Below are 12,294 nucleotides of genomic sequence, written 5' to 3'. Positions count from 1 at the left end.
AAGCACTCAAGCCTTCAAAATGTTTATGTTTTATGTTTATTTTGAAAGTGGCATAAGTCACTTCGTACCTCTTGTGCCTAAATGACCGGTCACTTGTATCTGGACGCGTTGGTTATTTGGCAAAATTCAGCAACCAAAAGTAAAGGGTCTTGTTTATGGAGATAGCAAGATTTTCAGTTGCAATCGGTACAAGTAACCGGTCGTTTAAGCACAAGAGGTACGAAATGACTAAAGCTCACTTATTTTGTTTCAATTTTAGTGCACTTTATATTTAAGCACATCCTATTTTTAAGCACATCCTAAAAATGTATTTAATTTTTGTTGTCACTTGATACTTGTGTATGTATGTTTATATACATAGTTATTGCAAATAGAAAGTGTGAAATTTGTTGCTCTTACTTTTCTTACTTTTTTCCTCTTATCTTATTTTATTTTTTTTATTTTGTTTTTGTAATTGTTCAAAACGCACCTTTGTATTCGACCTTTAGCTGCAGTGTTTAAAGTCAATTTTAATTTCCTCTATGAATTCCAATATTACTTCCGCGAAAACTTTTTTTTTTACTTCCTACAAATCTGCTGCTTAGAAGTTGGCTTTTTTGTTGTTTACTTTTATTTCAGTATTTCTCTAAATCTTGTTGGCTGCTTTTGCGTATAAGACTGTCAGTTTCAGGCAGATTTTGATTTCTATTTCGTTGAATTCACTAAAACTATGTTTGCGTATGCGTGTGTGTGTGTGTGTGTACGTTAGCGGTACAACCACAGTGTCTTTGTTGGCGGTGTAATCTACACTTAACCCGTTTCACCTAAGTTCGCTTTGAATTTAATTTGCTAGTTCGTTTATTTTTGCATTCTTGAAATACATTTTTTTTGTTGGGTTTTCGAAGCTTTTCTACCGCTTGCCTTACTTGAAACTTTTTCGTTTGTATGTTGTTGTGGTTTTTCATAGTCTAACTCCATGCTAAGTAAACTAATGGCTATACTTTTTTGTATGTAAGTATGTGTGTATGTACATTTGAATATATGCAAGTACCAGCTGACTGCCATTGGCATAACTCAGGCCTACGCTGTTCATTTGTGTTTGTGTAAATTAATGTGTGCTTCTTCCTTTTGATTATGACTCATCTCTCATAATTTATAAATATTTTTTGCAAGAAATTATGTTTACCAACCTCCTAGATTTCCTGCTGCTTCTTTTTTCCCTTACTATGTATTTAGTTTTTTTTTATGAATATTTCTTCATTTTTTATTGTTTAATTTCTTAAGTTTCTTTCTTTTGTTTTGTTTGCGCTTTCTCGTTTAATCTGTTACAGAATTAAACTAAGTCTCTTTTGGTTAATCACCACCTAAACTTAACGCCTGCACTATACGTGGATCAGCTTTACTACCCTCACGAAATTCGTCGAGCGTCAACCGATCATCATGATTTTTATCCATTTGATCGAATATTTTGTCGACCCGTTTTTGCGGTGTATTCTCCTCCTCCGTCTGAGGTTGTTGGCCCTATTAGAGGTGGGGGGTATAGAAAGTGATCAATTTTAGTGTGAAAATAAAAGTGCATAGATAATATGTATGTAGGCAGTGGTGTTTGCGTACATATGTACATAAATATAATTTAAGAAGGGGATTTAAAACTAGAAGAGCATTAGTTTTTTATGGTTAAAAACTGTTTTACTTACCACCATCTGGTATATTGCATCCACTATGTTGTACATTTCCTCCCTCGTTATGTAGCCGTCATTGTCCACATCGTACAACCGGAATGCCCCTGAAAGATTACATAATCATGTAGAATTCATTCGTGATAATAAATATTTTAATAATTTAATTAATGGCACTTTCCGTACTTTGCTGTAATTTAAAAGACTCTTGAACAGCTAGTAGATACTATAATTTTAAAAAAGAGCATCTATGCTTATAAATATCTACTTACAACAGTAGGTTTCCTATATATTTTATGCCTAAAAATTAACATATTAGATATTATTTTTTCTAATCGAAATCGGTCCTATTGTTTTTTCAAATGTATCCCATAAAATTATACTTAGTTAAGGTATGGGGGCCCAAAATTAATCATCCATTTTGCTTTTCAATAACTTTTTTACTAAATAAAAAAAAAAATTATTTTGTGTTCTGGAAATCTTTTTTTGCCCTTTGCTGTTAAGTGACATCCGTCCATGACATTCCGCAAGATTTCCGGCGATAACTGTTCGCTTTCATGGCGAATTTCTCCTTAAGGGCTGCGATTTTATGGGGCCTTTGGCATAAACCTGCGACTTCAAATAGTCCTAAAGAAAGAAGTGATTAAGAAGAAGGGTGTTTAATTTTGCGCCACCTTGTTTAAGGTACATAGTTGGAACATCAGCAACTTGAAAAACACTTTGGGGCACGAACTTCCGCAAGCCGAATTATGTATTTAGACCTCAGCCTCGCAAAGGCCAAATGACTTTGAAGAAATTGTGAAGATGATGCCATGGATCGGGTGTTATATTTAGTCTCACCACGTGTTTAGAAGGGAACGATAATCGGTGGTGCCACTCCGACTTATTCGGTTTAACGGAGAATTCTATTCGAAGTGAAGAAACAAGGGCTGCAATCAAAACTGGTGTGGCAATGTCGGTCCACTCTTTCGGTGGCCTCAGAGTAGTCGTATTTTTAAATTAGGCTGATTTGGTTTACAGTGCATATCGATATTGCAGATAACAGCAAAGCTGACAGGGCATTTTCTGAGTTGTTTTTCTTTTCTCCTGAGAAGTTGTTTCCATAATATGTAGGAACTCCAGCGTTATGACTTAACATCGTCTCGGGAGTACTATTGCCGTAGCTGTTTTGAGACTTGCCAGTACTTTCTTCGCAGCTGCCTTACGTTTTCTTTACATCAGCTGCCTGATGAACTAAATATATTTTCAGCACCCACCGTATCTCCTAACTATCTTATTTAGACAACTTATAGTTACCGTTCCTGGAAAAAAGTCATTTTAGTCCAACCAAATTGCTGTAGAGCCTTCAGATTGCCCATACGTTTGATTTGTAGTATATTTTGATTCGGACACGAGCTACAATACTCCGCGCTACGCCGTAGTTTCTAAGCCTTGTTGTTTTATTGAAAGTTTCATCGTTGAGGCTCAACCAACCGACTGTGGAACCAAAAATGCCCCCTTTTCCCATACTAGCATTAAAATTGTGCTTCGCCACTCCTCAACTGCTTTTATAGCTTTCTCCGCGATGGCTACAGCCTATGAAGCCTATGGGTGTGGCCCCTTTAAGAGCATTAAAACCGCCAAGCATGGTTTTTATGAATGTCTTGGAAGGACAACAGTTTTAGTAATATCATCTTCCTTTTTCGTCGGGCTCTCGTTCCCTTCATAAATTTTACGCCGAACTTTCACTTATTGAAAGGCAACTGTAGCAGATGCCGTAAAGTGTTTTTCTCCGCCTACATCAATCCGTCCAACGTATCATTTTCGTAGTGCTGATGCCTGCCTTAGGCCCAACGAGGACATCGACCTGCCCGGCTGAGCCATCATCTCATATTCTCCTACGAGATTTATTGGAATTTTTCGTTGGAAGGACCTTTCTAGTTTTTTTGAGTATTAACTGAATTTGACTATAAGTTTAAATTACTGAAATTTAATAGCTCAAAAAGTCTCTAAACAGTCGTTCATGCTCACATATTCTACGAAAAAAAAAAAAAATGTATTAAATTTCCCTCTCCAACCCCACTGACTGCATGCCATATCAATATTCACAGGTATAAAAATTTAATATCGTGCAAATCTCTGCTTAGCTATTCATACCTAGTAATTTGCAGTAATCTACGTGTGCGGCGTATACATTCCCCCGATTGTACTTACATTGCAGCTTTTCGTCCAGGTTGCCGCGCGATGTAATCGATAACGCTCGAATGAACTCCTCAAACTCAATCGCGCCATCCTGAAATAAAGAGAAGCAAAGAGGAAGAGGCGGAAAAACGAGAAAAGGGCAGAAAAGACAAAAGCGAATAAACAAGTAGGTAAACCGTGAGCAGTTAAGAATAAGAGAAGAAGAAAAATAGAAAAGTTGTAAAGAAAGCATGAAGCTATAGTTCAAATTCGCTGTTGATTCATTTAAAAGCTAAAATTTCATTCAAGCTATTGACTTAAGGAAAGATACACAATCCTGAATGTATGCAATATTGAATCGAAATGTTCGGAATCGAATGTAGTGAAAGGAATTGAATGAAAATAGATTGTCTACGATTGAATCGGATTAATAAATGAGCAGCCAATTCACGTAAAAGCTGCAGCAAAATTAATACTTTCAGCCACTGCCAAATAGAACAATGGGAATGGACGACAAAGCAATGCTGATTGTTGTTTTTACAAACTGCCATTTTGGTTGCGTATGTATGTATTTATTATTTTATATATTTATACTCTTTCTACTTCTACTTCGCTCTGAATGTTATTGGCGACTGCAGTGACTAACTTACCTCATTTTCATCGAAGACACGAAACACCAGCGAGGCAAATTTACTGGGATCTCCTTGCGGGAAGAATTGTTTGTAAATTTTAATAAAACCCTGTAAAGTAAAACAAAAGAAAAATTTGTGAGAACATAAATACAAAATTCGTAAAATTACTCGTACAACAGAAAGTAATAAAAAAATAATCTTGACATGTTGGTGGTGAAATGAAACGACTTTTGGTGTCGGTCGTCAAGTGCACTGAAGAGGAGAAGTAGAGCACGCAAGTAGTAAGCGTTTGTCCTGGTAGTATGTGTAAGGGATGTGTGTGTGTGTTTTTTCTTGTAAAGCTGGCTGGTATTAAAAGCCGGCGTGGGTGTGTGCGAAAAACTGTGTTATGACTAGCAGGAAAACATGGAAGTTGGCAAAGTATGGCGCCATGTTGTTTGTTTTATTATTAAATATTTTTTATTTTACTTGTACTCGTAAATTCTGTATGATTGTGTAGCAACACTTGTGGTAGTTGTTGTTAGTTATTTGTATTTTGTTGTTGTAGCCTGCTTGTTTTGTAAATCAAGTGTTTCGGTGGAATAAGAGCTTTAGCAAAGCGTTGGCTAACTATGGCGGTGTTGGTGCTGGCAAACAGCGATGACGTCAGAGCGCACAGTGGTTTAGTTAAATAAAGGTGGTATTTTTTTATAAATTTAAAACAAATCCCACATCATCAAAATCTGGTCATACAATATACGATAAAATTTTCTGAATAACTCGACTCTAGCGCCATCTGGCGAGTTAATTTTTCTTAAAAGTATGTTTCGTCGCAACCCCAGTATAAGTTTCTGAGATTTTCCATCTCGTCACTCTCCCAACAGGTACGTCAATAGCGGACTAAAACGATATTAAGTCATCATGCATGCGGTCCAGACAGTTCCCGACCAAAACTCATGCGGAATTGGCAGTTAGCGCTTAGCCATTGAATAAGCTACCTAGACCACGCGTGCGACTACACCTAAAAGGGCTTTTTGTTAAAAAAATACGATAACCTTGAAAAAAATGCAAAACCGTAATTCTATGTACAAGTTCTCGATACCTTTCCGATACTGAGTAGGTAGTACTGATTTGAGTAATATCTTGATGGTAACGATTTATCCCTACTTTAAGGTACAACCGTTTTAAGGCCAGTATGCTACTCTCGAAAAAATGGTCAAGAAAAAAATGTCCGTTTCGTGTGTGTTTCCAAGGAATTTTGACATCTGATACTTTACCGGCCTGTTGGTTCACTCTTTCCCCAAGGAATAATGGAATGGGCATATATTTCTGTTGCAAGCATGGGTTGCCTCTTTTTTACAAAAAAAAAAAAAAACTTTAGAAAACCATTCCTAAACCNAGGTACAACCGTTTTAAGGCCAGTATGCTACTCTCGAAAAAATGGTCAAGAAAAAAATGTCCGTTTCGTGTGTGTTTCCAAGGAATTTTGACATCTGATACTTTACCGGCCTGTTGGTTCACTCTTTCCCCAAGGAATAATGGAATGGGCATATATTTCTGTTGCAAGCATGGGTTGCCTCTTTTTTACAAAAAAAAAAAAAAAACTTTAGAAAACCATTCCTAAACCATTCTTAGCCATTTCTTGTACGTCATTTTATATGGAGTTTTTGCTTTTCTTGAGAGCTGCATGCTGGCCTTGAAATGTAAAGTTGTGCGAAATTATATAAATGAAAGGGGTGCAATAAGAAATTTTTAACAGAAGAAACCGAAATATTTCTCTGAAGGCATTGCATATTTTTAGGCACACCTGCTGTTCGTTTATTAATGTTGGTTAACTGAAAGTTAGCATAGCGATTTCCAGAATCCCAGCACGAGTGTTTTTTTTTTTATCTACGAAAACTTCTATCGAACTTGCCGCACCGTACCTCTGCCTACAACTCAAGCTACATTTCAAGTATAAATTTCATTCATCAGGCATATTTTTAGGCGCATAGCCGTTGAAGCGAAGAAAATATTATTGTTTTTGTTATGGTTTCTGTTGCGCGAGTGACGTGGGCGTCTGCTGGCTTGTGTATCGTTTGCATAACGATGAAGCGAACAGCTGACGGCAGAATATTCGTTTAATGCGTCAAGCTGCAGTAACAACAAACAAGCCAAATGCATATATTTTCATATATTGGTATACTGGAGCAAGCGCGTGGATTAAATATACATACGAGAGCAACAACAATGGAAGTGCTAGCCGGCACAAAAAACCCTTTGAAATGAGAGCCATAATATTTTTGTATTTTTACGAGTATTTCCAAATACATATGCAAACTTTAATACTTTAATATGCACATATGCATGCATATACAAGTGTTGTTAAAACAGAAGATGTTCTTTTGAAAAATTTACATACATATGCATTCAACTTAGATATATGTACATAGGTATGTATGTGCATATGCATGTAGGTTGTTAGTTTGAGAAATGTTGAATAAAATTGGTAAACAAATTTTACGCAAGCAAAAACAAAAACATTCTCAGACCATGTGTATTTGCTTACTTCGCCTCTGCCAGTAGTTACATAAGAAAGTATGCCTTTTACTGCTTGTCGTAAAAATTCTAAATCCCAGTGGCGTAAAGTGGTAGAAACAGAAATTTAAATCGTCCGTTATGGTTTAGTGTTAACCACAAAAACTTGGAGTTTGCTTCGGCTTTATTCTTACACTTGCATACATACATATGTACATATGTACGCACATTAGGGTGGACCAAAATAAGTAAAGTCGGCATTTAATACTCCCATCGCCATGGACTGTTTTATATCGAAAAAAATATACCCAAATTTTTTATTTTGAAACCAAAATTTTTTTTAGAGGCGCTCAAAGAGCTCAAAGTTTTCAATGTATTTTATATGGGGGAAAACAATTTTTCCTATAAATGGTATAGAATTCATGAAAATCAATATTTTCGATTGGTAAGCTCTGGTCCTCTTCAGAAGACTTCCAGTAACAATATCCAATTGTTTATTAAGCAATTTTTTAATACTAAATATTTTTCATTTATCCCCCCATTGCTTACTCTGGCATTTTCTGGGGGTTTTGTGGGACCTATAAAATATAGTTACTATATAATTGAGTTAAATATATAATTGAGTATTATTACCGAGAGTCTCTTGGAGAGAAACAGAGTTTTCTGTTTNTATAGAACAATCCTAGGCGGCTAGAGCCTAAAAATTCCGACTTAACTTTTTCCACATGCATTTTGGGACCACCCTAACGTACATACATTTGCTGGTTTTTGGTCGCTGGTTTACACACATTTTGTAAGTTTTATGTTTTCTGGGGTTTTTTTGTTCTTACAATCCGAGGCGAAATTCGCCATAAATTTGAGTTTTGTTTTGCATTATTCTTTCCGGTACATAGCAGGCAATAAATTTGTTTGTAAACTTAGTAGGTACATATTCACATACATACATCTTTAGCACTATGAAGCAACCGTTTAGGTTTATTTGCAGTACTTTTCTTTTAAATCAGCCAACGAATATTTCAGCTAAACTATTACATAAAACTATTTTGATTGGATTCATTGTATGTATGTGTATTGAATATGTGTGAAAATGTTCGAACAAAAAATGTATGTTCTCTTTTATAGAGGTATTAAAAATTAAGAGACGAGTATGTTTATAAATTACATTCATTTACTTACTTGCTCCGTCAGTAGACCATTCGGACAGTCTTTGAGAAAACCTTTGTGCCTGTGCGAAGAAAAAATAAATAAAGTAAATTAGAGATAGTATATACGTACATATGTACAATTATATACCACATAGATATCTAATAATAATAATAATATCTAGTAAGATTACAAATCCAGATGTAACTTAGCTTCTAATTTGCCATAGACCTGTCATCCTGATAAGCTTTGTATTAGATTCGATCTCCTAGAGCTTAGATATCCTCCCTATTTGTGTAAAGTGAAGCCAAACTTCTTTTTGAAAAGAGTCCTTCCCACCTAAACTTGTGTAGGTGGCATGAAAAGTTCAAAGGAACGAAAAATCCGATACAAAATCTCCTTGTCATTAGAAGTTAAATTTTCTAAGCGCGATTAAATCGTTGTTAAGCCAACTTACTTCTTCGTCTTCTTCTTTGGTTCTGTAACCGCCTAAGCAATTTTGGCCGAGTTCAACAAAGCACACCAACTTGTTGTTTATTGAAACATTCTGCTCAGAGCGCTATAGGAAATATGACCAACATTTGGCAAATATAAATTATGGCACGATTTTTTTTGTTTTTGCACATATTTCGCAAAAAAAATTTAACCCTTGATGATCGAGGGGTATTATGGGTCACTTTTTAATTTGTGGTTTTATTAAAAGAGTTTGAGTGCAGTTTTTTTTAATATTTCTATTAATGAAAAAATTTCGCTTTGTCAATTATTACTTAAAGGCTGGTTTTCATTAGGTCAAAATCACTGACATCAAAAACTGCCTTCATCTGACAGCTGTTCATTTGATCTCAAATGCGTTTTCATTACATTTTAAAAACTGACCAAATGTCGATACCGCAGTGCATGTCAAAGACTGTCGTCAAATTTCGGTGTCAGATGATTGACATTCCGTTTTCATTACTGATGTCAAATGTGATGTTTTTACAAAAAGTGAAGAATACCGGCCGTTTAGCTATAGACAAACCAAGCATGTAATTGGATAGAACTCTTCATGCTGATTTTAACCTTACCAAAATTATTTAGCGCAAGTAAAAAATTAAGAAGATATAGTAGGTTAAGTATTTTGAAATATTAATATCTTATGAACTACATAACCGATTAAACAACTAATGATGGCAAAATAAGGATGATTAGTTTATCTTTCAGTTGATGTACATAATTTTTCTGATTTTTTATATTTTTGAGTCAAAAACAAAAAAATTATTTTTTCGTTAAATTACCTTTTTTGTAGAAAATTGCATAATTAATGTTACAGAAATTTATATTATTTAGAAAGTACAAGTTATTACCTTATATAGAAAGGTTTGTTATAGGGCAAAATCTAACGAAAGTAGTGGAAAAAATCGAAATAGTATATATATTTTCTTTAAAATTCGTTTACCAAAAATTTGTTTTAACAAATGGTTATAGTAAATACGTCGTAAAAAAGCTATTTGAATTCTCTTTGAATTGGATTCAATACTTTTCTAATCGGTCAAGTCGTTTTTGAGATATTTAACATATAAGAAATAGGAAAGTTGAAGTTTAACCTGTTATATTTACTTTGTTTTTGACTCGCTCCAAATAATTTAGGTATGGTTGAAATTAGCGTGAAAAGTTCTATCGATCTGCATTTTTGGTTTTTTTGTAGCTAAACGGTCCGTATTGTAGCTAGAATCAGCTGTTCGCATGGCAAACGAAATCAAAATTGCCAACATGTTGGCAAATACATTTTGGTTGTCAAATGCTGCCAAATCAACGGCGAGAGCCGTTTTCATTTGGATGTCATTTTATATGACCCTGCGTGGTGATATATGACAACAAACGCAAATGACACCAGATGACAACCCGTTTTCATTATTTTGACAACATTTGGCGTCAAATATGAGCTAATGAAAAGCAGGCTTTAGGCACCTGCATATTCCAAGCAGCGAATGCCTTTGTTAAGTAAGACTTATAGAAATACATCTACTTCTAGGCTACACAGGACAGGTTGTCGTACACCACTTTGCGATCACAACTTTGTTATTTGAAACTGTACCAGGTTGTCTTAAATGCTGAAACTGAGTAATTCTTGTTTGAATTAGCTAAGCTATTCGTCTGTGTATAGTTTGCACATTTCGTTTCTATAATGCCTGACGTAAGCCTGAATCAGACGTATTATCGCAGGTTTCTCAATGTAGAGGAAAACACAACCCTTGTATCTCTGTAGACAACGCGCACAGTTTTCGTAGACCTTCCCACACCAAATGCACTTCATTCGGAGTGGTCTGAAATGGAGCCCGTTTCAGACTATTTAATCTTATTTCATTGCCGATTGCTTTCAGCAAAAGCGAAATTAGACTTATTGGCTTCAATGGTTTAGTTTCGTAGTAGTTGCTTCTTCTAAGTTCTGGAATGAACATTATCCCTACTCTATTCCGTGACTTAGCAACGTTTAATAGCAGTATCAGTAGGACTCGTCCAGACTGCTTCAAAAGAATAGAGTTGTTGTCATCTACCACAGGGTTTTGTAGCGATCGAATGAAAAAGTAAAAATGCTTTAATTTGTTTTGCATACACTTGTAACAAACTTAAAGCTAATGTCATTCTAAAATCTCCATAAAATTTCCAGCTAGTCATTTTGTAATTTGCGCTGTCTATTAAATTTCAAGCAACTCCTTGCCGTACACTCTGTTTGGGTGCTTCATTGTGGAGCAATGGCTTTTAAGCTTGGTAATTTACAAATCCGCGGAAAATTTGCTTAACTTGCCATGTCTTGGAATATTCTTTATGTGCCATCAGCACCGCAAATGGGTCCATCAGCGAGGCGGGGGCAATTAAAATTCATTTAATCTACATTAATCTACACAAAATACATTTTCAAACTAATTAAAATTCCATTTCGAATAATTTAGGGCACAAATTGTGCGTTTAGCTGTATTCATACTTTTGTATCTACAGATAAATTAATGTACAACTTCAAATTCATACATGTGAAAATACATACTATTTCTAATAGCAGAAAAGGGAATTTGCTTGAGGTAGTTTGCGTGGAAAGCCATATAATCTGCTACTTATGACTAAGCCACCTGTTCGCTTTGCTTTAAGCGCCACCATCTGCTTCACATTTCGAATACCGAATTGTAAAGCGTGGAATGGCGTTGTAAATTTGCCGTCAACTCTCATTTAAACAATATTGTATCTTACTGCTTTTAGGATGCCTTACTTCACAATAATGTTTGTTTTTTTGTTAATACGCTTCAATTGAATTAAATTCTCTGCTTTTGGTGCACTAATTCAATTCCAAGTTTTTAAGCTTTTAAGTAGTAGGAGAAGCAACCGATTCCAGTAGGAAGCTTAGCTGGCAGCTGAAATACATTTTGCGTGGCTTTGCGTTATTTTTTCTTGCTGTTTCTTTGGCTTCCCCATACGAAGAATTGTGGCCTATATCAACAGTAATGCGGTTGCTTAATGTCAGTGGCATGCTTAGAAATTTAAGAAAAACGCGAATAGAATGTGTAAGGTTATTAAGTCGGTAAGTTAGTGCTTGTTGCTGAGTCGCGATGTTTCGCTGTTCCTTTTTTGTGTAACTTTCAAAGGATTTTAATGCAAATATATTCAAGAAGAGAGCTAACAGTTTTAGTTGAAGCTATTTCGCATTCAAATAATTGTCCTCTTCTTTTGGTTGCTAACTTCATTTCTTTTGTTAAAATGCTTTTCAATCTGATTAAATATTTAATAATCCTATGCTACTTATTTAAATCCAATGCATGTGTACTCACCATTGTCGAATTTCTTTTTCTGTGACTGTAAAGAAAAGAAATGGTAGGAAGGAAAGTTAGTAGAGTAGTTTAAAATGGAATACAATTCTCTAAATAAATATATACATACGTATGTACATATACGTACATACGTATCGTGTATAATGTAAAATTTATAAACAGGTAAACCAAGTTCGGCTTTGAAACATTTTAAAATATCCTATGGTTCACAGAAAAGTTTGTCCTTGGAGAGATTTTATTCGACTGAAGTTTTGCTATTAGCGTTCGACATTCACTGTCAAGATCAAAGTTCCATATAGATACAAATATTTGTAGAGTTAACGAACTACATAGAAATCAGTTGAGATTATTGGACTTAATTCTGAATTTTCAAGGTATATAGATACATAATAAAAATTTTTAGATACG

The 12,294-nt window shown here is 35.0% G+C and overlaps 1 protein-coding gene across 1 annotated transcript; it reads right to left on the bottom strand.

Moving 5' to 3' along the window:
- Positions 1 to 907: 907 nt before the first annotated feature.
- Positions 908 to 11,911, bottom strand: LOC108372849 (frequenin-1-like; the record flags this gene model as incomplete). The annotated part of the gene is made up of 6 exons (XM_017628641.1): positions 908 to 1,500; positions 1,677 to 1,765; positions 3,852 to 3,930; positions 4,469 to 4,558; positions 8,123 to 8,171; positions 11,887 to 11,911. Coding segments are annotated over 6 exons (500 nt in total), but the record flags the coding sequence as incomplete, so codon positions are not given.
- Between the last annotated feature and the right edge of the window lie 383 nt (positions 11,912 to 12,294).

The sequence above is a fragment of the Rhagoletis zephyria genome, unplaced genomic scaffold (assembly GCF_001687245.7).
Source record: "Rhagoletis zephyria isolate East Lansing unplaced genomic scaffold, Rhagoletis_zephyria_1.1 Rzeph_scaffold_06098, whole genome shotgun sequence".
NCBI classification, from domain to species: domain Eukaryota; kingdom Metazoa; phylum Arthropoda; class Insecta; order Diptera; family Tephritidae; genus Rhagoletis; species Rhagoletis zephyria.
This window is presented reverse-complemented; position numbering and strand designations above follow the sequence as displayed.